This window comes from Rhinoraja longicauda, chromosome 6, assembly GCF_053455715.1.
Source record: "Rhinoraja longicauda isolate Sanriku21f chromosome 6, sRhiLon1.1, whole genome shotgun sequence".
In the NCBI taxonomy this organism is placed as follows: Eukaryota; Metazoa; Chordata; class Chondrichthyes; order Rajiformes; family Arhynchobatidae; genus Rhinoraja; species Rhinoraja longicauda.
Window position 1 is genome coordinate 36,426,245 of NC_135958.1, and position 27,054 is coordinate 36,453,298.

General features: G+C 39.7%; 1 protein-coding gene across 1 annotated transcript in view; it reads left to right on the forward strand.

The window, feature by feature from the left end:
- Positions 1-27,054, forward strand: part of pmfbp1 (polyamine modulated factor 1 binding protein 1) — a 549,552-nt gene that overhangs the window by 140,447 nt on the left and 382,051 nt on the right. The window contains exon 8 of the mRNA XM_078400784.1: positions 23,911-24,054. Coding sequence (XP_078256910.1) covers positions 23,911-24,054 — 144 coding nt within the window. The remainder of the gene's footprint in view (positions 1-23,910; positions 24,055-27,054) is intronic.

Below are 27,054 nucleotides of genomic sequence, written 5' to 3' on the forward strand. Positions count from 1 at the left end.
TTTAGCTATGATCATATTGAATGGAAGGATATATTTGTGGGGCCTAGTGGCCTATTCCAGGTCTTATTTGCTTATTTTCTTCTCCGAGAGGTCCGATCATCATGCTCTGTATCTTCAAGGTCATGGTGATCTTGACTATCAGCTGCTTCCCCACAGGGTTATTCTTACTGACCACAGCTGATCCATGTTATCCCAATTTGCTGCTCACTATTGCATCTGAACGGGCTGGTAGACAGTTTTATAAATGATCTAGTCATAAATGTAGATGAGTAAGTTTGCTGACGACACCAAAAATTTGAAGAGTTGCAGACAATGAGAAATGCTGTCAGAAGGTACAGCGGGACGTAGATCAGCCGCAGAAATGAGCAGAGAAATGGCAGATGGAGTTTAACCCGAGCAAGTGTGAGGTGTTGCACTGGGAGGTTGAATGTAAGGAGAGAGTATATAGTTAATGGCAAGACTCTTAACAACAGTGATGAACAATGGGATCTTGGAGTCCAAGTTTAATTTAGTTTAAAATAAAGGATAGTGTTTAGAGATAGTGTGGAAACAGGCCTTTCAGCCCATCGAGTCCATGTCGATCAGCAAACGCCATATACTAGGTCTATCCTATAAATTAGGGGTCATTTGCAGAAGCCAATTAACCTACAAACCTGCGCGTCTTTGGGATGTGGAAGGTAACTGGAGCACCCGGAAAAAACCTACAGGGTCACAGAGAGAACGTGCAAACTCCATACAGACAAGCACTCATAGACAGGACAGAACCTAGGTCTCTGGCGTTGTAAGGCTGCAACTCTATTGCTAAGTAGATAGAGTGGTAAAGAAGGCATATGTTTTGTTTGCCTTCTTTGCCAGAATGTATGAGTCAGGAAGTCATGATGCAGCTCTATAGGACTTTGATTAGGCTGCATTTGGAATGTTAGTGCAGTTCTGGTCGCCCCATTATAAGAAAGCTCTGGAGAGGGTGCAGAGACGGTTTATCAGAATGCTGCCTGGATGAAAGGGTTTCAGCTTCAGGGAGAGGTTAGATAGACTTGGATTGTTTTCTCTCAAAAGTGGGAGGTTGAGGGGAGAATTTTGTAGAAGAATATAACGTTTGGGGAGGCATAGTTAGGGTAGACAGTCAGAACCTTTCTCCCAGGGTGGAAATGTCCAACACATGAGAGCATAGCTATAAGGTGAGAGAGGGAAAGTTCAATGGAAATGCGCGGGGCAAGTTTTTTTATACAGAGTGGTGGTGGCCTGGAATGCATTGCCCGGGTTGCGGGTGGGTGCAAATACAATAATAGTGTTTAAGAGTCTTTTATATTGGTTCATGGAAGTGAAGGGAATAGAGGGGAATGGATCATGTAAAGGCAGCTGAGATCAGTTTAACCTGGCATCATGTTAGGGCCCATTCCTGTGCAGTACTGTTCTGTGTTCTATGACAAAAATACCATTATTGTTTTTGTTTTCATATGTATAACTTTGCTGCTGATAGGATATTCAGGATTATAGGAAGCCAATTTTTTTCCAGGTGAAGCAACAATTCACTTGCACTTCATCCAGACTGGTTTGGTGTTCACCACGTGGTCTCTGCTGCTGCATTGGTGAAATCAATATGTTGGGTGATTTATTTGCAAAGTTCCTTCATTTAACCTGCAGGATCTATCCTGAGATTCATGGTACCTGTCACTTTAATTCTCCATCCCCCTACCATTTCAACTTCTCTGTCCATGGGCTCCAGTTACAACAAGGTCCAATAGTATCTTGGGGAAGGCACTTCATTTTCCATTTAGGCATGTTGCAACCTTTCAGACTCAATGAATTATCCAACTCTAGGTAACTAGAGTTCTCTGTCTATATCAGAACAGGCAATTTCTACTATAAATCATCCATCTGTGAAAATGACTCAGTATTTCTGTCTCCATTATTACAGCTTGACCAGATGGGAATGTCCATATTAGCATAATGCTTCTTTGTCCATGTCAACTTTTAACAGACCCCATTAACCCATTTAAACAGAAAACAATTCATCCACATGGTCTGAAGAAGGGTCTCGAACCAAAATGTCACCCATTCCTTCTCTCCGGAGATGCTGCCTGTCCCGCTGAGTTACTCCAGGTTTTTGTGTCTATCATCCACATGGCAACCCTGGCCTTACTCTGTCACGTATATCCCTTTGTCTTCCACATTCTTCCCGCCGCCTTCTCTGCAACTTAAAACTAGCTTTCTAATCTATCGTTCCTAGCTCAGATGGCCTGAAACCTTAACTCTTTATCTCTTTGATGGTGGATATCTGGAAAGAGCTGCTAGTGGAGGTGGTGGAGCTAGATATCATTACAAAGTTTAAAGACATTTGGATATGGGGTTAATGTCAGTTCCCACACAATTAAATCTCCGAATGGAGATCTCACCTCCACCCTCTGGCTCCCACTTCCTGCCTTACTTCAGATGGTTCCAGCCCCAATTCCAGGTGTAATCTTATTCAGTGCCAAAATACCTTATCCAACGCTGACCTTGCACGCAGACCCCCGTCCCAGATGTACCCTGCTTCTTTTAGCTTGCTCGCCTATCCTGGCCTAACTTCACAGCCTACAGTCATAACCTCCTGATTCTGGCCTTAGGCAAGAATCCTTCATTGTCAACCTCCAGGGTGTCACTACTGGCCAGAAGGTTAACTGCCACAAAAATATTTTGGCTGCAAGAGTAATGTGCAGTCCAGAAGCTTGTTATGCTTTCTTGAAAGACATATTTCCATTCAACAATCTATAAGGCAGATGTCAAGAAAGTGATCTAATTATTTCCACATGCATGGAAGATGCAGCTTCAAAAAGATCAAAATGTTTGAACCAGCCCAGCGGAAATTATGTCATTCCGTGTAAAATCGTAGTGGAAATCGAAGCAAACAGACAAGGTGAATCGTGATCAGAAGTCCACAGATGAATTTCAGGAGTGGTGCGATTTGATTTACAAACGGTATTCCACCCTGGAACATGCATTACCTAGTAAAGCAGTGATTTGCTTCTGAATATCGACACCTTAATCGCTTTAAGCCTGTTGATCAAAAATCTATGGATCTCTGATTTAACTCTATCGAACAAGCATGCAGTGCTATTACTGTGTGACGGAATCACATTTCCACCATCCTTTTGTGTAAAGAAGTGTGGCCTGGTTCTAAATTAAAGTTTTTTTCCATGACCTAGAGCTAACAAGCAATGAAAAAAATGTTCTCTTTCTGCACTATCAATATCTTTCAAAATCCTGAAAGTCTCAATCAGGCTACTCGAAAAGTCAAGGATTTCCTGCCTGGAAAAGGCACGGTCGCAAATACCAAATCTGAAAGTGCATTGCGTGATCCCTTCAAAGCAGCACCAGCGTCCTTTCTGCCAGTTAATTTTGTGTTGTTCTGTTCGAGATCCACATGAGGTGACCTTTTAGGCTTTTCAAAGCAGGTCTTTGTATTGCAATATTGCAGATTTACAGGTAGTGTGATGTTTTAGGCTTTTCAAAGCAGGTCCTGTAAGAAGACAGAGGACCATTTGTCAGCCCTGAGAATGTTGTCAGTTTATATGCACTTACTTCCAATGTGATATCCTCAACAAATATAACAAGTTACTCACGTTGAGCCAGAATATTTGCACACAGTTCCTTCCTTTAATCACCTAAAGAGTAGTTAGCGCCAGAAAATAGGGTCAATGTTATGGTTACTATGTTCTAGGCTTTAATCCATTATTTGGGCATGTTATCCCTTCAAATTGTTGGTAAGGAAGACCTACTCTTTTCAAAGTTCTTACTTAGTAAATTATTTTCATTTGTACTTCACCCAGTTATTTTTTTCTAAATACTTTATCTTATTTATAGATTTTATTTTAGGTTTGACTGAATACTACACATTGAGGAAAAAATAGGCAGGGAATATTGATAGCTGGTAATGCTCATTTTGCATTTTGTTAGCTTGAATATCACGTTATCTCCAATATATGTGTACAACTCTCCCTGACCAATTTTCTTTTTATGCAATTTACTCGGGCAATCTTTTGTGCCATCGTGCATTATGAGGAACATCTTTTTCAACATTATTCTTAGAAAACATAGAAATCATAATGCTATCATCAGCACAGTCTTTCATATTTTCAAAACTTGTCTTTTAGTAAATAATTTTCTGTTGTTGTCATCTTTTGGATTCCAAGATGAAAATATTTGGATCTTCACCCTTAAAACAGAGGTATAGTTTTATTCCCATACATCAAATACACTCAACTTTCCTTCCAGAAAAAATTACATGCAAGAGCTTTTGCAATAAATGTATTTTTATGTTTGATTTCCACCTTTGCCTTGCACATTAGAAAATAATGTACTCGAACACTCGATAATGGGGCTCTAAGTAATGTACAGTTCTCACATGTGACCACTGCTATATATCATCTACGTTCTTCCATGATTCAGTTCTCTAATATATTTTATATTAGAACATTAATCCTTTTTTTAAAAAGTTTTTTTTAACCTAAATACTGCCAAAGAATTTCACTGTGGTTAATATGTATGGATCCTTCAAATAAAAATATGAATTCAGTCCCCAAAGGGTCAACAGTTGCAAACTCTTTCTGCATGCATTTTGAACAGTAGAATACAAATGATATAATGCTAATCAGATCATGAGATTTATGTGATTAGGGCTCGTGGGACTATTTCAAATGTTTCTGAAAAAAATTTAAAGAAAGCATTTTCCTAAAGTTATAATGGAAGCTTTTGAAGAATATTGTCAACTAAAATGTGAATGTAATTGTAATTTCATTGTTTATGAACAACAAATCATTTTAAAAGAATATAATCAACAGTGAGGAGGTTAAAGAGAAGTGGAAAGTAAAGTCACAAAATTAATTAGTACACTGAATTTGGATCAATTTCACCACATTTGATAGGTGCATATACAGTATTTCCTCAGCATTTTTTTCCCAAGAGATTGCTTTATCCATAACCCACATTTTACGTTCCTTCACTTCGTTGCATTTTCAGTTGACCTTTAGTAAAGTATTGCAGATTTACAGGTAGTGTGATGTTTTTAATCACACTGCTAAGACTCTGGGTGGATTCAGCATTTGGGGATTTTAAATGAAAAAAAAATCACCACCTTGAAGTCACCAATTCAAAAGTTAGAGATTAATCCTTAAAAGGGTAACTGCAGGGTTTATCTGGACTGGAACATATAATGCCTTTGAAGATGTAAATATCATGTTTTGGAACAAAATATTCACCAAGCTGTCGACCTGATACATTGCATTTTGTAGAGAACTTATACATTTCTCTACAAAATGCAAAGTCTCAGGTCAACAGCTTGGTGAATATTTTGTTCAAAAACATGATTGCGCAGAGGTACTTTCTTTCACGATCCTTAGTGAATCTACTCATGAATTGAAAAATGTAGGAGGTTGTAAAAAGATTCAAAACAAACCAAGATGCAGTGTCTCTTTGCATTGTGACTAACACATATTAAAATGAGAGTGCTGCTATTTATTTATTTATGAGCAGTTTGACATGTTTAAATTATGTACAAATTATTGATGATTTTTGTTTTCTCAAAATTTACAAAGATGTAGTGCCTGCTAGTGTAATCTGAACAGCAGTTTGGAGGACAGTGATTAAAGATACATAAGTTGCAGGGAGGAATTTCCACATCTCTGAAGCAGTCTAATTTCTGCATTATTGCCATAGTCAGTCTGAATGATGCTTAATTTTTGCATTCACAAGGGACTGATATGGGTCTAAATTATTCCCACTGCCTTTAGTACGTGCACTGGAAGAATTTCTCCATGTACATTTCTCCCCCTTGTCCGACTGACTTCATCCACAACTCTGTGATAAGGACACGAATCTTCCATTATTTAAATAGCAAGCATTCAGCCGCCAGCCTATATTACTGTATCTTGTCCTCTACTTAATTACTGGAAGTGAGTTTGGCAGCCCTAGTACTGGTCTGCCATCTACATACTTTTAATAGCTGCAAAACCATACAGCTCAGTGACCCGTGGAGAAGTGAGTGCCTTCAGATCAGTTCCATGGTGTATTCACACCTGATTTGTGAAAGCAGGAACTGTGTTTTTTTTCTGGTGGGGGGTAGGGTTGGTGGTAGAAACCCGAAGAATTTTCTATTAAAGGTGGGCAGAAGCGATTTCCATCAAACTAAAATGGATGAATTTCTTTAAGCAGCAACACACCAGCGCCCTCCTGCTAGATGCTGGTGTGACAAATAAAAATAACTGCAGCTTCAGAAAGCATGTGGACAGCAAAAAATGCAAACAGTATAAACAGAATTAAAAAACAAAGTCTTTGCCATATTTATGGGACATTCACAAGCTTTGGGAATCTGAGACCCTGATTAATCAAAATATTAAAATCTGATTATTTTTTTGATTTTTTAAAAAGTCTATTCTGTGTTTAGAAGCATGAGATAATCTATTACATATGCATAAAATGCAGATGGTCATAGTGTAGGAATGAGTAGACAAAGATATCCTTTCACAGTCTGATGTCTCTAAATTCATTTCATGGGGAGTGAGCACATACATATGGACATTTAATAGATATTTAAACAGCATGTGGCCTGCTTTTTTGTTTATATGGAAACATTGTTAATTTGCTATCCACTCTAATAACGGAAGAGGTTACCCCCCTTCAATTGCACAATCTATTAATGAAGGAGAATATTTATTTCATATTCCTTGTCAGTAACGAGCACATCTCGGATAATTCTAAATGAACTCTTAGTTTGCTATCTGTGCGATTTAAACAGTTTGAGAAGTTGTCATATTAAGTAATGTTGAACCTAATTAATATTTTAAATGTTTGTTGTTTTTCAGTAAAATGTGATTCTTAATGCTACATGCAAGACTAATTGGATAATGTAGGAGGGATACAATTGCAAAAGAATAATAATCAGTTGCCTGGAACTGTAGGGTGGGCTACGCATTAAAAATGAGTATTTTGAACATATTGCTCAGCACCCTTCTGCAGTTTACTTCTTCAAACAAATATCTGTGATAATATATCATATCATATCATATCATATCATATATATATACAGCCGGAAACAGGCCTTTTCGGCCCTCCAAGTCCGTGCCGCCCAGCGATCCCCGTACATTAACATTATCCTACACCCACTAGGGACAATTTTTACATTTACCCAGCCAATTAACCTACATTCATCAATTAACATAAAAATGCTATTAATATTTTATCTTTCTGTATTGTGCTTAAAATGTTAAAGATAAAAGCTACTGGTAAGGGGAAAAGGATTCATAATCTAAAGATTTAATGCAAGGATGTTATAATGCACAGGTAGGTGTGGAATAGAGGATTAAATACCAGTGATCTTGAACATGTTCTGAAGGACCAGGGCTGAGTGAGGACAACAGAGGAATATTGGACCACAAGGATATTTTTTGGAGCACAATGTCTGATCGAAGAGCAGCTAGCATTTTTATGTTAATTGATGAATGTGGCTGCTAGGAAAACGAATGAAAGCAAATTGTTACACTGTCCATTGAGAATAGCACACACGGGGGTGGCTGGAGGTGGGGGAGGGATCTAAATAGAAGGAATCATAATATTTAAAATAGGGCCGTAAGCTATTAAAGATTGTACATGCCCTTTTGGAATCATAGAATGTTTTATTGCAGAGGAAGCCATTCAGCTAATCGCACCTGCACGGTTCTTTATGAGAGCTCTCTAATTAGTCACAGTCAACTGCTCTTCCCTCATAGCCCTGGAATATTCTGCTATTCATCCATAGCCCTCTATAAATTTACCATTGAGTCCCCCTTAACAACCTTTTAGGTAGTGCATTACCTATTGAATTGAATAAAAACATTCTCATCATTCCCTACCCTTGCACCCCCAGCCCACCACTTTTATCCTAGTTATCTCAAATCTCCATCCTTTGGTCACCAGCGTTCCTCTTATTAGAAAATGTTTTGCTTTATTTTGAATATTGAATGTGTTTGTTGAATATTACCTTCAATCAAGGAGGTGGCCGTAGAAATCGTGGATGCAGAGTTAGATATAGCTCTTTGGGCTAAAGGAATCAAGGGATATGGGGGAAAAAGCAGGACCGGGGTACTGATTTTGGATGATCAGCCATGATCTACTCCTGCACCTATTTTCTATGTTTCTATGTTTCTAATCTTTTAAGTTCTGAGGAGAACAGTTCCAGCTTCTTCAGTCCCAGTGCGGAAATCAATTCCCTGATCCCCTACACTTCATGTCTCTTCTACCAACTCGTTACATCCTCCCTAAGTATGATATCCAGCTGTCGCTATTGTCACATCTAAAAATATTCTGTCCTATTTGTACTCGACAATCCTGTTTATTGACCAACGTCCCAGATGCTTTTTAAATCCCTTCATTGGATAATACCTTTTTAAAAAATTGTTTGTTGGAAGCTCTCGATTCATTTTCTCATAACTTTTTTAAATGGTACCATTTACTTTATGTGGCTTAATTATATTGTCTGATGCTGAATGCACAGCGCACCAAGTCACCAGCATCTTTCTGCAGTGTGGCACTGTGGCATTAACAGTTCACTATATTACAAAGTTATGGCATGCTTCAGGTCCCGTACTGTGAGGTCAAATGCAGGCAAGGAGCCCTGTCGCTGGTCACCTCCAGTCCTGCCTCAGCAAATAAATCAGAACACCATGTTCACAACATCTGCAAAAAAATTGTTGAGAGTTTTAAATGTATTCTGTGTGGGGGACTACACTGCTGATTACTAAGAACTGCCCAGTAGCATGATGGCGCAGCGATAGACTGACTGCCTAAAAGCGCCAGAGACCCGAGTTTGATCCTGACTACAGGTGCTGTTGGTACTGAGTTTGTACGTTCTCCCCATTATCGCGTGGGTTTTCCCCAGGTGCTCCTGTTTCCTCCCACGTTTCAAAGAAGTGCAGGTTTGTAGGTTAAATGGCTTCTGTAAAAATAGTAAATTGTCCCTAGTGTGTAGGATAGTGCTGATGTACAGGGATCGCTGGTCGGCACTGACTCAGTGGGCCGAAGAGCCTGTTTCCACGCTATATCTCTAAACTAAACTAAACTAAACTAAGCACCTCTACAGACTAAATGTGTATGAAGGAACTGCAGATGCTGGTTTAAACCAAAGATAGACACAAAATGCTGGAGTAACTCAACAGGACGGGCAGCATCGCTGGAGAGAAGGAATGAGCAATGTTTCGGTTTGAGACCCTTCTTCAGACTGACGTCAGGGGGAAGGGAGATAGATAAGGAAGTGTGAAGGTGTGAAAACAGGGCAAAGGGAATGGAGACCAAGGAAAATGTAGAATGGATCAATGTTAGCTGGGAGAAGGTAACAACAAGGCAAACAAAGATAAAATGTAGTCAGATGCAGTGAGACTGGTCGGAGAACTGGGAAGGGGGAGGGATGGAGAGAGAAAGCAAGGGTTACTTGAAGTTAGAGAAGTCAATGTCCATACCGCTGGGGTGCAAGATGCCCAAGCGAAATATGAAGTGCTGTTCCTTCAATTTGCGCTGGGCCTCACTCTGCCAATGGAGGAGGCCCAGGACAGAAAGGTCAGTGTGGGAATGGGAGGGGGAGTTAACGTGTGTAGCAACCGGGAGATCAGGTAAGTTTAGGCGGACTGAGTGGAGGGGTTCAGCAAAACGATCGCCGAGCCTGCGCTTGGTCTTGCCAATATACAGGAGTCCACACCTGGAACAGCAGATCCAGTAGATGAGGTTGGAGGAGGTGCAAGTGAACCTCTGCCTCACCTGAAAAGACTGTTGGGGTCCTTGGACGGAGTCGAGGGGGGAGGTATAGGTACAGGTGTTGCATCTCCTACGGTTGCAGGGGAAAGTACCTGGGGAGGGGGTGGTTTGGGTGGGAAGAGATGAGTTCACGAGGGAGTTGCGGAGGGAACGGTCTCTGCGGAATGCGGAAAGCAGTGGAGATGGGAAGATGTGGCTAGTGGTGGGATCCCGTTGGAGGTGGCGAAAATGTTGGAGGATTATGTGCTGTATGCGACGGCTGATGGGGTGGAAGGTTAGGACTAGGGGGAGTTATGAGGCCCTCACTAGGACCTCGATATCCCGCAGCTCCGCTCTTGCTCCCCCTTCCTCCAGTCGTAACAGGTTCAGTCCCCCTAGCAGGTATCGAGTTTTGATACCATGCTGTTTGTGAAAATCTCATAAACATGATTTTCAATTGGAGGCTCACAGAGCACAGTTGGCATGTTTCTCTGTGTAACACCACATCAGCTGTGCATTCTACCAGGCACAATGTGGTTACAAGTTAGTAAAACCCAGCTATTTTGTGAGTGCTGGTTTTGCCAACCGTTTAAAGCAATGCCAACCATCTCTTTAAGAAAGGTGGATGTAATGTAAACCTGCTTCAGCTCGTGCTCGCTGCACACAAAATTAAAACACAAGTATGCATTAAGACAATATACAGTTAGTAATGCTAAATAATACAATTATAATTTGGTCGTTTTATGTGCATCTAAGACCTGCGAAGAATGAGTGAGTTAATTGCACATTCTAATCTCAACAAATATTTGTCTCTGCTATGAAATTTAGCCCCTTAGAAATACAATAATAAGTGTACCACTTTCATCAGCATTTCCTGTTATTTCACCACAGTTACTTCAGTGATATGCTTTCATCAGATATATTGGAGGGGACCAATATCCTCTCTGGTGCTACTTGGGAGGGTTAAACTAGAGGGCGGTGGGGGGGGGGGGGGGGGGGGGGGGGGGGGGGGAAACGACTAGAGTAGTAGGTCAGCAATTGGAAGAACTGATGGGAAGGTACAGGTTAGGTCCAGTAAGTCTCAAAAGAAGGGCAGGCAGGGAGAGATAAAGGAAAATGGTGACTCTCATGGGCTGAAATGTGTTTATTTCAATGCAAGGAATATTGTGGGGAAATCAGAACTTAAAGCCAGGATCGGTGCTTGGGTCTCTGATGTTGTGGCCATTGAGAAAACGTGGTTGTGAGAGGGACACAACTGGCAGCTCCATGTTCCAGAGTGTTGATGTTTCAGATGTGATCGATAGGGAGAGAAAAGAGGTAAAGGAGTTGCACTTCAAATCAGGGAGACTGTCATAGCGGAACTCAGAGAGGACAAATTGGAGTGCTCATCCACTGAGGCAATACGATTAAAACACAGAAATGAGAAAGATGCAAGCACTTTAATGGACTTGTATTATAGACCCCACAATGGCAAGCGGGAGATCGAGGAAAGGATATATAGACATATTACTCTAAGATGCCAAAACAACATGGTCGTCTTAATGTTTGAGACATTAATGTTCTTAATGTCTAATGGATGATTTTGACTTCACCAATATTAACTGAGACTTACTCAGTACCAAAGGCTTTGATGGTGAGTAGTGAGGGCCAATTTTTTTAAACAGAGAGTAGTGAGTGCATAGAAGGTGCTATTTGGGGGGATTTTCAAAGCAGATGCGATAGCGGCTTTTAAGAGACTTTTGAATAGGTTTATGGAAATGCAGGGAATGGAGGGATATGAACTATGTGCGCGCAGATAAGAGTTGGTCTTGACCATGTTCGGCACAGACATTGTGGGCTGAAGGACCTCTTCTTGGGCTGTACTGCTCTGTTCTCTTGTTCATCCCCCTTCCACTCTGCAATTAATTTTGTCCGGGATTTTGGACCTGAAGAGTTTTGTTCAGAATCAAAAAGATGTGAAGAACTGCCTTTTCTGTTTTGATCTGGCTTAAAAGATCGTTCTGGGAATTTGGTAAATTTGAGTGGTGGCATATTCAGCTACTTTACAGGAAAGTGTTATCCCACATTCTAACGATTTTGGTTTACGTTTTAAGGCTGAATCACGAGCCTTGAAGAGTTTTGAAAACGTAGAAGTGAAATTAAAAGGGAAATTTGGGAAGGAAAGATAGGGTATGAAAAAAGATTGAAAAGTGAAAATTAAGGAAAATTAAAATGTCTTGTAAGTACAAAAAGAGTAGGAGATTACTAAGAAAAGACTTAGGACTACTAATAACCAAAACGATAACCTGGTTTGGAGGTGAAGCTTGTGGGTAAGGTTCAGAATGAATATATTTTGATAGGATTCACAAAATATGGAATAATGTAAGTATTGTAACTGAGATGAATACATTCACTAAACATACAAAAAATACATAGAGTAACTATAAAATAGTTTTTCACCTTTGAGAATAAATAGATCAATAACCACCACACAATTTTTAAGATAATAAAAGAAACGTGCAGGATATCACGAAGGCTCTAACTACATTTTTTAATCCCATCTGACCATAGGAGTGGTGCCAGGGCTGCTTACATTGTACCAATGTTTTAAAAGGAAGGGATAAAGAAGACCAGTTGGTTTAACTTCAGTAGTGAAGAAGTAATTGTAAATCCTCATTTAGAATGGCACAAATTAATCGGGGACAGTTAATTTTTGGATTTATTAAGGAGAGATCTAATACAACTAATGACTGATTTTTTTGTGTGGAGGATGTAAGAAAGGCCATCACTGGCAGTGCGTTTGATGCATTCCTCATGGATTTTAGAAAGTCTTTTGACAAAGTCTCACGTGGCAGGTTGCTCAAAAAGTTAAAGGCCAGTTATGCTCTGGTAAGCATATTGTCAAATGGAACCCAAAATTGACCCAGTGGTAGAAAGAAAGGGTAATGGTGTGCAATTGGAAAGCTAAAATAAGCACAGGACTTATTCCAGCACCAAACATCTTTTCCTCTCCTCCCTTTGCAGTGTGCCAAAGGAACCATTCCATCCACAACTCCCTGGGCCACTCTCTCATCTCCACCAACCCCTCCCCATTCTCACAGCACTTCCCTGTGCAACCACAAGAGATGCCGCAACTTTTTTTGCTTAACATGTACATACCCAAACAAAACTAGATGAAGCAGCAATTAATTTACACTTACAATTTAGTGCACTGTATTCAGAATGTGGTCGTCTTCACATTGGAGAAATCAAACCAGATAGAATGACTGCTTTGCAGAACACCGCCATTCAGTTCACATGGGTGACCATGATGTTTAGGTCTACTGACATTTTAATTCTACAGTCCATTCTTTATTTGATCTCCCTGTCTTCAGCCTCTTACCTTGCTTTAATGATGCCCAGTAAATCTAGAGGAAAACCATTTCATCTTGCATCTTGACAGATTGTGGCTTCTGGATTTTCATCTGAATTTAACCGTGTCAGTTAAATACCCTTTCTTCCCTCACCCCATAGATGTGGCTACACCTTTCTGTTTACATTTTATTTTTCTCTCTTTTGTTTCTCGCTGCTGGTTTTCAAATATAATTATTACCTTAATAGTGTTGGTCTCCATCGTAACGCAGATGTTCCGAATGTTCTCTCCACTTTCCCCCTCTGCTTCTTTTCTCACTTTCCCACTCCTTGACCTGGAACGTTGACTTTGTTTCTCTCACCATTGGAGCTGCTTGACATGCTGAGGTGATACCAGCATTTCCAGATTTTGTTTGGAACTTGGTCCCATGCTTTTTGTAAAATATATTAATAATTTAGATCTGAGCATATGGTCATGATAAAGAAGTTGGGAGATGATACAACAACTGGTCCTGATTTGACAATATGGAGGAGAGCTTTAGACTGGAGGAATATATAGGTGGTATAGCCAGTTGAATAGGAAAATGGTAGGGTAAATAGGAAGGACATATTCTTTATCTCTGCATCTTTAACCAAGTTTGATTTGTAATTCTTCCCGATTCTGATAAAAGATAACTGACCGGAAGCAATAGCTGTGTTTCTTTCTTCACTGCCTAACCTGCTAAGTGTATCCAACATTTTTTATTTTTGTTTCAGACTTTCAACACCTACAATTTTTTTTTCTATAATTACGAAGAATCTATTTTTGTTGGCAACGGCTATAGATTTAGAGTAACTGATAGAATGATTAGAGAGAAGATGAAACAAGGTTTTTTTACTTACACACAGTGAATGATGGGGTTAAGTCAAGTCAAGTCTACTTTATTTGTCACATACACATACAAGATGTGCAGTGAAATGAAAGTGGCAATGCCTGCGGATTGTGCTAAAACTACAAAACAGAATAGAACAATTTAAAAAAAAGACACAACACAAAAAATAAATTAATACAGTAAATTAGACCCTGGTGATATAAGAGTTAACAGTCCTGATAGCCTGTGGGAAAAAACTCCGTCTCATCCTCTCTGTTTTCACAGCGTGACAGCAGAGGCGTTGGCCTGACCGTAGCAGCTGGAACAGTCCGTTGCTGGGGTGGTAGGGATCCCCATAATGTTGCTGGCTCTGGATCTGCACCTCCTGATGTATATGTCCTGCAGGGGGGGCGAGTGTAGTTCCCATGGTGCGTTCAGCCGAAGCACTACTCTCCGCAGAGCCTTCCTGTCCTGGGCAGAGCTGTTCCCAAACCAGATTGAGATGTTGCTAGACAAGATGCTTTCTACAGCCCCAGAGTAGCCCCACTGAAGGATCCTCAGAGAGACTCTGAATTTCCTCAGCTGTCTGAGGTGGTAAAGGCACTGTCTTACCTTACTCACCAGTGCGGCAATGTGTGTTGTTCATGTCCGATCCTCTGTGATGTGGACTCCCAGGTATTCAAAGCTGCTCACCCTACCCACAGTAATCCCATTTATCTCCAGTGGCGTGTACGTCCTCGGATGTTGAGCCCTTCTAAAGTCCACAATCAGCTCCTTCGTTTTTGTGACATTTAAGAGGAGGCTGCAGTCCTGACACCAGAGTGCCAGATCAGCCACCTCCTCCTGGTAGGCCTTCTCATCGTTATCGGAGATCAGGCCCACCATTATAATTCATTGCCTCAAAGGATTGTTGAGACTGAAAACCTGAGCACATTTGAACAAAGCTTGGATATGTACTTAAAGTGCTGTTATCTTCAGGGCTATAGACATCGTATTAGATTAGATTAGTTTATCATCGTGGAAATTCCCTGATCATATGAAGCTCACAGAGTAAAATGCAAAGAGGAATGATAAATACAAAAATAAATACGGCAAGTGCAAAACCGCAGAATTCTTTTGTACCACTTTGATTTTGCATGACAATCAGGGAATAATCGAATGAGGTAGAGTTTAGAGTAAGAGAACATGGCAACACCTCTGGAAGTGGGTGTCAAAGAGGTGATTGATTCTGGAGTCAGACAGCAATGGGGAAGAAACTATTCTGAAGACTGGACATATGAGCTTTCAAGCTCCCGTATCTTCTCCCAGAAGGTAGCAGAGAGAAAAAGGAGTGTTCGGGGTTACAGGCATTCTTGATGAAGCTTCCAGCCCTACTGATGCAACGTGCCATGACGGTGGATTGGATGGAAGGAAGCTAGAGCCTGTAGTGAAATGGGCTGTGTTCATCAGTCTGCAGGTTCATGCTCCACGTAAAGAGTGCTGTAAAGTGTTCAATACAGTTCCGATGGTCCCTTTTCCTTTTCCCCCCTACCCTCCCCCATGCCCTGGGTCTCTCTTTGTTCTCGGTGGCCCCCCAACGCCGGGTCCGTCTTTCATCTCAGAGGCGGGTCCTTGACGGACTGCTAGAACCCCCGCAGGCTGTCCTCAGCTGACCCGGTACTGGCACTCAAGGGGACGATGGCTTGCTGGTGGTCCTCCTCGCTCACCGACGGTCCTCCTATCTCGTCAATGGTCCTCCTCGCTCACCGAATGTCCTCCTCGCTCGACCACTGGACCTGTCATCGTTCGCGCCAGCCCCCAGTCTAGCACCCGCTGGGAGTGCATCCCATCTGAATACTTTCTTTAGGTGGGATAGGGTTGGATAGCTTTTGTCTGTCCTATACATCTGCCAGGGGTTGAATTACTGCTTTTTTTCATAAATTTTAAATGATTTTATGAAGATTTGTGTTCCTGAACTAATCTACCCCTTTGTCATCTGAAATACAACATTATCAATGAAGATTATGCACATTTCCATTTCTATTTGAAGTAAGCTAAAGAAGATGGATACAAATAAACTGAGTTCCAGGAATTCAGTGCAGTCTCTTTTTGTGTGTATTTTTTAGCTTAATCTTTTTACATTGCATTTCTTTGAAATTATTAAAACGTGTATGTTAACTTTAAAAGTTCATTATCTGTTTGGGAAATTTGATTCACAGCACATTTCCTAAAGGGCTAAGACATGTAGATACACTGAAATAATCAAACGGGGAACCCTCAAGAGTTGAAGCCGTAATATCTTATTATCTAATTTAGTGTCAATTATTGTTTGGTAACACCCTGGAGAAATGATTTGTTGTTTTGCTAATTAAGTTTTTTTTGTTGCTGTTATTGTTTTTGGCAATAATATTGATGGCTTTCATTATCCTTAGTGAGACTCAAATAAATGTCAAGAGGTACAATTTGAAAATGGTGACATCAATATAGTTTGAATCAGTATGAAATTAGAAAAAAAAAGGATATAGAAGTCATGGATATGGAAAAGGTTATGATTAACTGCACAGAAAATTAGCAATTAGAATTAACTCTACAGTGGGGAAACCATTAAATATGAGATGGATAGAGTACAAATTAGATTTATACCTATAATACATAAAGATTAGAATTCAGCGGAGAATAGACATGATTAAAATGAAACCACAGTTTAGCAAAGTTAAATCCAGGACTGACAGTACATAAGAAAATCATGAAATATGTCACAATTCCAGTTACATTGCATAAAGGGAAATTGGAAAAGATTATAACAGTATCTGAATCAGGCTAATTTGATCCAGATCCCTTCTTAACTCAAGGAAATTTATTTTTCTTCACATTATTATCTATTCCATGGTCTGTATTTTACTCAGAATATTAAATGAACAATGTGAGCTAATTATTATAACTGCAAACCCTTTGTGGGAATTTGTACTCCAAACTCCTTTCGAGAGCCGAAATAAAAAATTGCTCTCTACCAGAAATTGAGAACCAGAATGAAATGGACAGGTATCGATCCAATCTGACTGAAGAATTGTGAAGGAATGGGGAAGAGTCTGAACTAGGATTTGTTAGAACAATTAACGTAAAGACAAATTAAATAAAGAAGGTGGATGAAAGAAAACATGATTAAATAAGAGCAATAAATGTGAGCAGAATGATTTTTTTTTAAATTAGATGACTGGTCAAATTGCATTTGGAGTATTCTGAGCAGTTTTGGGGCCCCATATCTGAGGAAAGATGTGCTGGCATTGGAGAGGGTCCAGAGGGGGATTACAAGAATGATTCCAGGACTGATTGGTGTAACATATGATGAGTATTTGAAGGCACTGGGCCTATACTCACTGGAGTTTAGAAGGATGAGGGGGGCCTCATTATTGAACTTACCGAGTAGTGAAAGGCCTGGATATAGTGAATGTGGAGAGGATGTTTCCACTAGTGGGGGAGTCTAGGACCAGAGGCCATAGCCTCAGAATAAAAGGACATACCTTTAGAAAAGAGATGAGGAGGAATTTCTTTAGTCAGAGAGTGGTGAATCTGTGGAATTCATTGCCACAATGGTGTTAACCATGGCATCTGTGATAAAGATCAGAAAGGAGGTAGCAGAGCAAAGACTAGGCAAGTGGTAGTATTATGGTTAAATTGCTGGGCTAGCAATCCAAATGCCTGGAATGATCATCTAAAATGCCTGGAATGATCATTTAAAATCCAAGAGCGCAACTGGACATTTTGAAGTTAGCTAATTTAATAATTATAGAATAAAGACTGATATAAGTATCAGTAACAAAGTCCATGAAATTACTGAATTATCATTCAAAAACAACCATTTTACTAATGTTCTTACCCAACAGATGTTTGACTTTTAAATGCCTTCTGAATCACATAACAAACCATTCAATTTGAGAGTAATTAGGGATGGGTATTAAATGTTGACTTTGTCAACCACACTAAGTGAATAGGAAAAAATCGCAATCTTCAAAAATCAAATGATATCCCGAGGCTAAAATACCCAATGGAATACCTCGAGAATGCACAGCAGAAAATGCCAGTTATTCCAGTTTTCCCTTGCAGGGAAACTCTTAAAATCTATAATTCAAGATTGAATAACGTGCATAACCTGGGTAAAACAGATAGGCAAAGAATAGAATAGACAAAATAGCTTTCACCATTTAATTATTACACTGATAACAAGAATGTGGTCCATTAAAGTTCATCAGAGAGTCAGAGTCCAATCGGATTGTTGATGAGGGTAGAACAAAGCAGAGAATATGATCAAATGGGTGAAGAATTGAATACATAGACAAATGAAAATGTTTTTTTAAGCAAGATAAGCTAGTTTATCATTCATTCAATCACACAGGCTGACAGCATTTGGCTTTTCATGTTGGTGCTAAGTTTAATAGTACAGTACATAGCCTCAATACAAGAGTGGTCTATGAATAGGTTGGTGATAGTTCTAAGGTTTGCAGCACCTTATTTTATTGATCTAAATCATACAGGCTTCTGACCATTGTTTCTTTTGCAAGTCAAGCCGCTCTCTGGCCTGGAATTATAGTTCTACTTGAATTTAAAGAATTCACTCAGTTTAGAAGTCTTAATTCTAGCAAGTGGTTGCAGTATTTTGAGCAAAGTTATCCTTTTCACACATCTCTGTTAATGCGCTCTTTTCGAAAGATGTGGAAGACAGAGCTGATGAAATTAGCCACTGAAAAATCTGTCAGCTGATTATTATAGACAATAGACAATAGGTGCAGGAGGAGGCCATTATTGAAAATCAAAACCTCAGAACAAGCAGTAAACAAGTTTTGTGTTGAATGAAATGTTCTGGTGTGAAAAACATTGGCATTGTATTATCAAGACCAATTCAAATTCAGCCAGTCTTAGCTTTAAAGCTAATCAAGGGTCAGACCTTAAAAACAGGGGAACAGAGTAAATGGAGTCTGAAGAAGGGTCTCATCCCGAAACATCACCCATTGCTTCTCTCCAGAGATGTCCCGCTGAGTTACTCCAGCATTTTGTGTCTATCTTCGGTTTAAACCAGCATCTGGAGGACCTTCCTACACAACAGCCAGCAGTGTTGTGAGTGAAAGAGCCATCCATTAGGAAATGTGGGAACCTCATTCATGCCTTACTTACTAAAACGCAAACATTTAAAAATATTTGTCTGATGATCTTGATCCAACAAATAATTTAGTAATAATGTAAAGAATAAGTGAACAAAGAAGAATCTATTAAACAGTTTGTGTACTGACAGAAAAAAAGCTTATCCCATATTGATTAACTAAATTTGTGTCATTTATTACCTGGTAAAAACGATATCTAGTAATATCTAAATCATGGACACTTTGCATAACTTTTACATGTGTCTATAATAAAAATGCTTCACTGAGATGCACTTTCTTTTTTATCACGCTTCAAGCTCGTATCTTAGAACGACAAATTGGAACGAAGGATAAATTGAATATCTGAATTAAAAAAACAAGAAATGCTGCATAGTACTTATGTAAATAACTAATTTTGAGTAACTAGTTAGAGAAACCTACAATTATCGAAAGGAGAAAAAGAACATTGAAATGGTATCCGTATTTTTTTAAGTCTACCCTTTTAGTCAGTTAGTAGTGTAACGGATTCATCCCATTTCAAGGTTCCCCATAAAGCACTTTATAAATTGTGTATAGAAAATGGTACTTTGCTTTTAAGCAGTTATATTCCCAAGACAGTAATGTGAAGAAATGGGATTAAGGTTCAATGAATGTCTAGCACCCATCCAACAATGAAAGTTAGTTTGGGTATTTCAGTAATAGTTCACGCTATTACGGCTTAAGTTTGATCATTTACTTGAGCTCAATGGGGGATGCTTCCAAGGTAATTTGATTCTAGTTTTATAATTAAACAGAACTGAAAATAAATCTGAATTTTAATCAATTGTACAGGCAAATACAAGAAGGAAACCCAGATGTGTACAAAATCATGAAAGGAATTGATTGAGTGGAAGCACATAGTCTCTGCCCCACAGCGGGGAAATCAAGGGCATAGGTTTAAGGCGAAGGGGGAAAGATTGAATAGGAAGCTGAGGGGTAACTTTCTCACGCCAAGGGTGGTGGGTGTATGGAACGAGCTGCTGGAGGAGGTAGTTGAGACAGGTGTTATCGCAACATTTAAGAAGCGGTACATGGTAAGGACAGGTTTAGAGGGATATGGATCAAACGCAAGCAAGTGCATATGGGACATGTTGGTTGGTGTGGGCAAGCTGGGCCAGTTTCCATGCTGTTTGACTCTATGACTCTTTGTGGTTAATATGTTTTCACAGCTCCCAAAATGAAGAAATTATTTTCCTATTAAAGAAATCAAAATAATATATTAATCTTTGTCAACCATAGGCAAAGAACGACAAGTCTGCTGTTCTTTGAAGAGTATGCAATGAAGAAATTTTGATTCTCTAGACAGTCAACGATAAAGTTGCAGAATATCTTCTGAGAAAATGTAGAATGAACTGCTGCAACTGGTGCAGCATTGTTTCTTGCAGTTACGGTCAATGGTACTCTGGTTCTTATTGGCTGTCGCATGAGAAATCGGCAATACAGTCAGATTCCAGCTCTGTTTTTATTAAATAGATGATTGATATCCTGTTTGTTGGCGGAAGTAGTTATTGCTTTTCTCATGGATACACAAAAGAAACAGGATAGAGCTGCAGGGTTATGACTGATTTCAGAATTCTCCATGTGCTGGATGTCATTGTCTTCACCCTCCACATCCTGCAGGCTCATTTCACATAATGTAGCTGCTTTTGAGAATTGCAAATGGTTTCATTTTCTTAATGTGTAACTGCTGTGTCATGACAAGGAACACATCATGCACATCTGTGCTTTCTTTCTTGGCAGCTATTATGATGCTTTTATGTGGCGTCAATCATCCAGCTGAACAATATTTACTTCTGAACAATAAGTTACAAGGTGCCTACTTGGAAATGAGGGATATTGTACATTTGATTCCTTTTAGGAACTCTCATTTCCCTGCAGAATTCTGTTAGGCTCAAGTCCATGATTCGACTTGAGCTCCAGCTGAGGTCTAAAACAATGTTGCAGCCCCAAATATTGTGGATCACCTGGGGCGGCACGTTGACGCAGCGGTAGAGTTGCTGCCTTACAGCGCCAGAGACTCAGGTTCGATCCTGACTACGGGTGCTGTCTTTACGGAGTTTGTAAGTTCTCCTCATGACCTGCGTGGGTTTTCTCCGGGTTTCCTCCCACACCCCAGATTTGTAGGTTAATTGGCTTTGGTAAAAATTGTCCTTCGTGTGTGTGGAGGATAGTGCCAGTGTACGGGGATCGCTGGTCGTCATGGACTCGGTGGGCCGAAAGGCCTGTAACCGCACTATATCGCTAAACTAAACGAGACTAAACTAATCTGACCTTGTGCCACGCTGTTTCTTCTCGCATGGATATGATGCAGTTCTGCAGTTCACTAGAAACCCCACTCCCCCTTTTTGTGCTCTATCTAGCTGTTTTGGCACCAGTGCTCTGTTGTGTTCACAGAATTTATTTGAGAGCTAAAAAAGCCCTGCCCTCCTTTGACTCATTGGCCATAAAAGATGTGAGCGTGGTCGCTGTCACTGAATGCTTGTCAATACCTTTGACAAGCACATTCAATAACAATGTGTGTGTGAAACCACAAAAAAAAATCCTTTACATTTACCAGCTAAAAATAACAGAATACTAAAATTCTATTAAAATCATTAAGAGTAAACTAGCCAATTAAAAAAAAAAGACCACTGGCAGTCCCTAGACTATGTCATGTCCGTAGCCAATTTCCCATCAAGTCAGAATCATCGGGTTTCATTAGCCATCAATATTGTATTGCTCTACATACACTTGCTATAACCCTTAAATTTTGTTGAATAGTTGCCCCAATACCACCTATAATTAAACTGATAGAATATACACTGTCCGGTCATTAATGAATACTGTGAATCATTTTATTATTGTTACTTGCTTGAAAAATGGTTTTAAAATGTGTGGGAGAATCTGCATAAATTTGGATTTCTGTAAATCGGGTAATTTGTAACTCAGGGAGTACCTGTACTGCAATTGCGTTGGTCTAGGGAGCTGGTCTCTCTTTTATATTAACGTCGCCCCATTGGTTTCTGGGCAGATTTTCCATTTTAAGATCTGGGAAATCCGTGGAAGTTCATCCTTACCTGTGGAATCCTTGAGAACTCCATTTGAGCAGCAAGGCAAAAGACGCTACTGCTAATTTAAACTAACACTAGTAATGGAAACCAGAACTTCATTGAGGAGAATTGGGTATATCACAATGCCAAGGTTGACAGTGGGTTGGATTATCTGACACAACATTTAAAATGGCTGAAGATAGACACAAAATGCTGGAGCATCTCAGCAGGCCAGGCACCATCTCTGGAGAAAAGGAATGGGTATCATTTCAAGACTTCTGTTCCTTTTCTCCAGAAATACTGCCTGACCCGCTGTGTTACTCCAGCATTTTGTGTCTATCTTTGATGAAAACCAGCACCTGCAGTTTTTTCCTACACAATTAAAATGGCTGAATGGTTTGGAGGCATTTTCAGTACAGCCAGAATAAATAAGATATACGATTGGGGTTTTGTTATTTCCCGCATAACTTTGTTCTGCATTGAGAGACAACACGTGGATCCATGACTTGAGAGAGACCTTGATGTGATAATAGAGTTGCTACTGATGATTAGAATGAAGAATGACAAAAAAAGGTGGGAAGTCCAATACTCCAGGGAAATGAGCCAGGCCGAATTACTTCATTTATTTATTCACTTTGTCGGTTGTCATTGGTGAGAGAAGCAATTAATGCCAATCCGTAAGTGTCTTTAAGAGGGTGGTGATAGCCTAGTGAACTGCGGAGAATGTTGCAGGACTTAGACCCAGTGACGGAATGGCAATATATTTCTAAATCAGGATGAAGTGCTACTTGAAGAGGATGAATAATAATCTCAAATCCCTATTGTGCTTGACCATCTGTGGTAGAGATCGTGGGCATGGAAATACTATGGGGAAGCTTAGTATTCCCCATACTGCAGTACCTTTTGTAGAAGACACACATAGTTGGATGAGATGGATGGCTGTTGTAGTTGATGAGGTGCCAATGGAATCTTGAATGTCATTGAGCTTTTTATGTGGTGGAACATCTCGAAAATAACATTGGTAATATCATAAGATTTAGTTATGGAAAAGAATAGAAACCACTCCACGGTAAAATTATTCAACTGAAGAATGGCCAACAGACCAATTTCAATGAGATGAACTAGATCGGACCCAAAACACAGCAATTGAACACGTGAAAGACATTTAATGTCGCGATCTTTCAACTGCAAGCTGGATACATTTCTAGATGGAAGAAGCCAGGAAGTAAAATTTTGAGCTCTCTGGCCGATCAAAAAGCTGTTAAATAAACCAGAGGGAAAAAAAGAGCAAATGTCAGATCCAAAAGGTTAATGCAAATAAAAAACAGACTAATTCCGCCATTATATTTCCTGTTCCCTAAACAGAAAACATTGACAGTACTCATAAGATCATAAGGTCCCAAGTGATAGGAGCAGAATTAGGCCATTCAGCCCACTGAGTCTACTCCGTCATTCAATCATGGCTGATCTATCTCTCCTTCCTAACCCCGTTCTCCTGCCTTCTGCCCATAATCCCTGACACCCGTATTAATCAAGAATCTATCTCTGCCTTAAAAATATCCATTGATAGCCTCCACAGCCTCCAGTGGCAAAGAATTCCACAGATTCCCCACCCTCTGACTACAGAAATTCCTCCTCATCTCCTTCCTAAAGGAACGTCCTTGAATTCTGAGGCTATGACCTCTAGTCCTAGACTCCCCCACTGGTGGAAACATCCTCTCCACATCCACTCTATCCAAGCCGGATACTCGGTGAAAATGTGAGGACAAGTGATTTTGTTTTATACTGATTTGTTTCTGATTATTATAGGTAGTTGATAAAGAACAAAAAAATCAGGAATTACAGGACATCATTACTGAATTACATAATGCAATGGCTGTGAAAGACACAGAGAATCTGAATCAGCTGCAGGATATACATCACCTGGAAAGCAAGATCAACGCCTTGAAACAGGTAAGAGTTCTGTTCTCAGCAAACTAGAAACCGATTTTAATGTTATTAGATCAATATATAATAAGCTCATTAATTGTCAAATTACACTTTGATCATTAAAATACAATAGAAAAATCATATACGATTTAAAACTCTTGGGTGGACAATGTGGTGAAGAAAACATTTGACGTGCTTGCCTTCATTGGGAAGGGTATCCAGTACCATAATTGGGACATCATGAAGCAGCTGTACAAGTCTTTAGTAAAAGTTGAGAGTATAGTGTGAATTTGTGGTCACCTAGTTATAGGAACAATGTCATTAAGTTTAAGACATTTGGACAGATATATGGTGTTGGAAGGAACTGCAGATGCTGGTTTGGACTAACGATAGACACAAAAAGCTGGAGTAACTCAGCGGGACAGGCAGCATCTCTGGAGACAAGGAATGGGTGACGTTTCGTGTCGAGACCCTGTTCACGCTGAAAGTCACGGGAAAGGGAAACGAGAGATATAGAACAAATGAATGAAAGATATGCAAAAAAGTAATGCCATTGTTAGCTGTTTGCTAGGTGAGAACGAAAAGCTGGCATGACTAGTGAGGGGGAGGAATGGAGAAAGAGGGGATGCAGGGGTGACTTGAAGTTAGAGAAATAATTTTTCATACCCCTGGGCTGTAAGCTGCCCAAACAGAATATGAGATGCTGTTCCTCCAATTTGTATTTAGCCTCACTCTGACAATGGAGGCCCAGGACAGAAGGATCAGTGTGGGAATGAGATGGGGAATTAAAGTGTTTAGCAGCAGGAGATCAGGTAGATCTAGGCAGACTACACGATGATGTTCAGTGAAACGATCGCCCAGTCCACGTTTGGTAAAGCCGATGTACAGTATAAGAGTCCAGTCTACGTTTGGTCTCATGAGATACTCCACCTGTCCCTATACCTCCTCCCTCGACTGTCCAGGGACCCCAACAGTCCTTTCAGGTTAGGCAGAGGTACACTTGCACCTCCTCCAACCTCATCTACTTTATCCGTTGCTCAAGATGTGGACTCTTATACATCTGTATATTTTTGATGTCCATATTTATGGAAGAGTATTAATGAGTTGGAAACATTTCAGAGGAGGTTTACTGGGCTAATACCTGGAATGAGTGAGTTGCTCTCTGTGGAAAGTTTCAACAGGCTTGCCTTGCATCCACTGGTGTTTAGAAGAGTGAAACACAAGATTCTGTCATGAACGTAAAGAAGATACTCCCACTTGTGGGAGAAAAAGGAATCATTGCCTAAAAATAAAATGGTTTGCAAATGTAAGACGGAATATTTTCATCTCAGAGACTCGTGTGTCTTGGGAACTCTTTTCCTCAAAGGGTGGGGGAAACAAAGTCTTTGTACATTTTCAAGCCAGAGGTAAATAGATACTTTAAGAGCAAGCAGTTGAAAGGTTACTGCAGATAGATGGGATGGTAGAGTTGAAGTTACAATCAGAACAATAAAGATTTTATTAAATGGTGGTTTGCTTTGGGAGCCAACCAATCATCTGCAGCTAATTTGTATGTTCATCAAATGGCGTCCCTGATGAATGTTACAAAGAAGTACAAAGGCAGGAAGCTCAGGCCATCTGGCCCATTATCTGATCATTATCATTTTGATATTGTAGATTGGCTGGTGATGTGCTTGCAAAGATTATATTTTAAAAGTTCTTTATTGTCTGTGAAACATTTAAAAGATGTGGGATTACATGCTCTGCTGTCAGCTTTCTTTCTAGTTGGTATTGAGTTCCAAAGGGAAATGGGTGATCAATAACCTGTTTACTTGGCAAGTCAACATCTATCTATCTATCTATCTATCTATCTATCTATCTATCTATCTATCTAATCTATCTATCTATCTATCTATCTATCTATCTATCTATCTATCTATCTATCTATCTATCTATCTATCTATCTATCTATCTATCTATCTATCTATCTATCTATCTATCTATCTATCTATCTATCTATCTATCTATCTATCTATCTATCTATCTATCTATCTATCTATCTATCTATCTATCTATCTATCTATCTATCTATCTATCTATCTATCTATCTATCTATCTATCTATCTATCTATCTATCTATCTATCTATCTATCTATCTATCTATCTATCTATCTATCTATCTATCTATCTATCTATCTATCTATCTATCTATCTATCTATCTATCTATCTATCTATCTATCTATCTATCTATCTATCTATCTATCTATCTATCTATCTATCTATCTATCTATCTATCTATCTATCTATCTATCTATCTATCTATCTATCTATCTATCTATCTATCTATCTATCTATCTATCTATCTATCTATCTATCTATCTATCTATCTATCTATCTATCTATCTATCTATCTATCTATCTATCTATCTATCTATCTATCTATCTATCTATCTATCTATCTATCTATTCTAAAGGGACATCGTCATGAATTTGTGTGCAAAATTAGATCACATGGTGTTGCGGGTAGGGTATTGACATGGATAGAGAACTGTTTGGCAGACAGGAAAGAAAGAGTAGGAATTAACAAGCCCTTTTCAGAATGGCAGGCAGCGACTAGTGGGGTGCCGCAAGACTCGGTGCTGGGACCCCAGTAGTTTACAATGTATATTGACCATTTAGATGAAGGAATTAAATGTAACATCTCCAAGTTTGAGGATGACATAAAGCTGGGTGGCAGTGTGAGCTGCGAGGGGATGCTATGAGGCTGCAGGGTGACTTGGATAGGTTGGGTGAGTGGGCAGATGCATGGAAGATGCAGTATAATGTGGATAAATGTGAGGTTATCCACTTTAGTGGCAAGAACAAGAAGGCAGATTATTATCTGAATGGTGTCAGATTAGGAAAAGGGGAGGTGCAACGAGTTTTGGGTGTCCTTGTACATTAGTCACTGAAAGTAAGCATGCAGGTAGAGCAGGCAATGAAGAAAGCAAATGGCATATTGGTCTTCATAGCAAGAGGAGCAAGGAGGTCCCATTGCAGTTGTA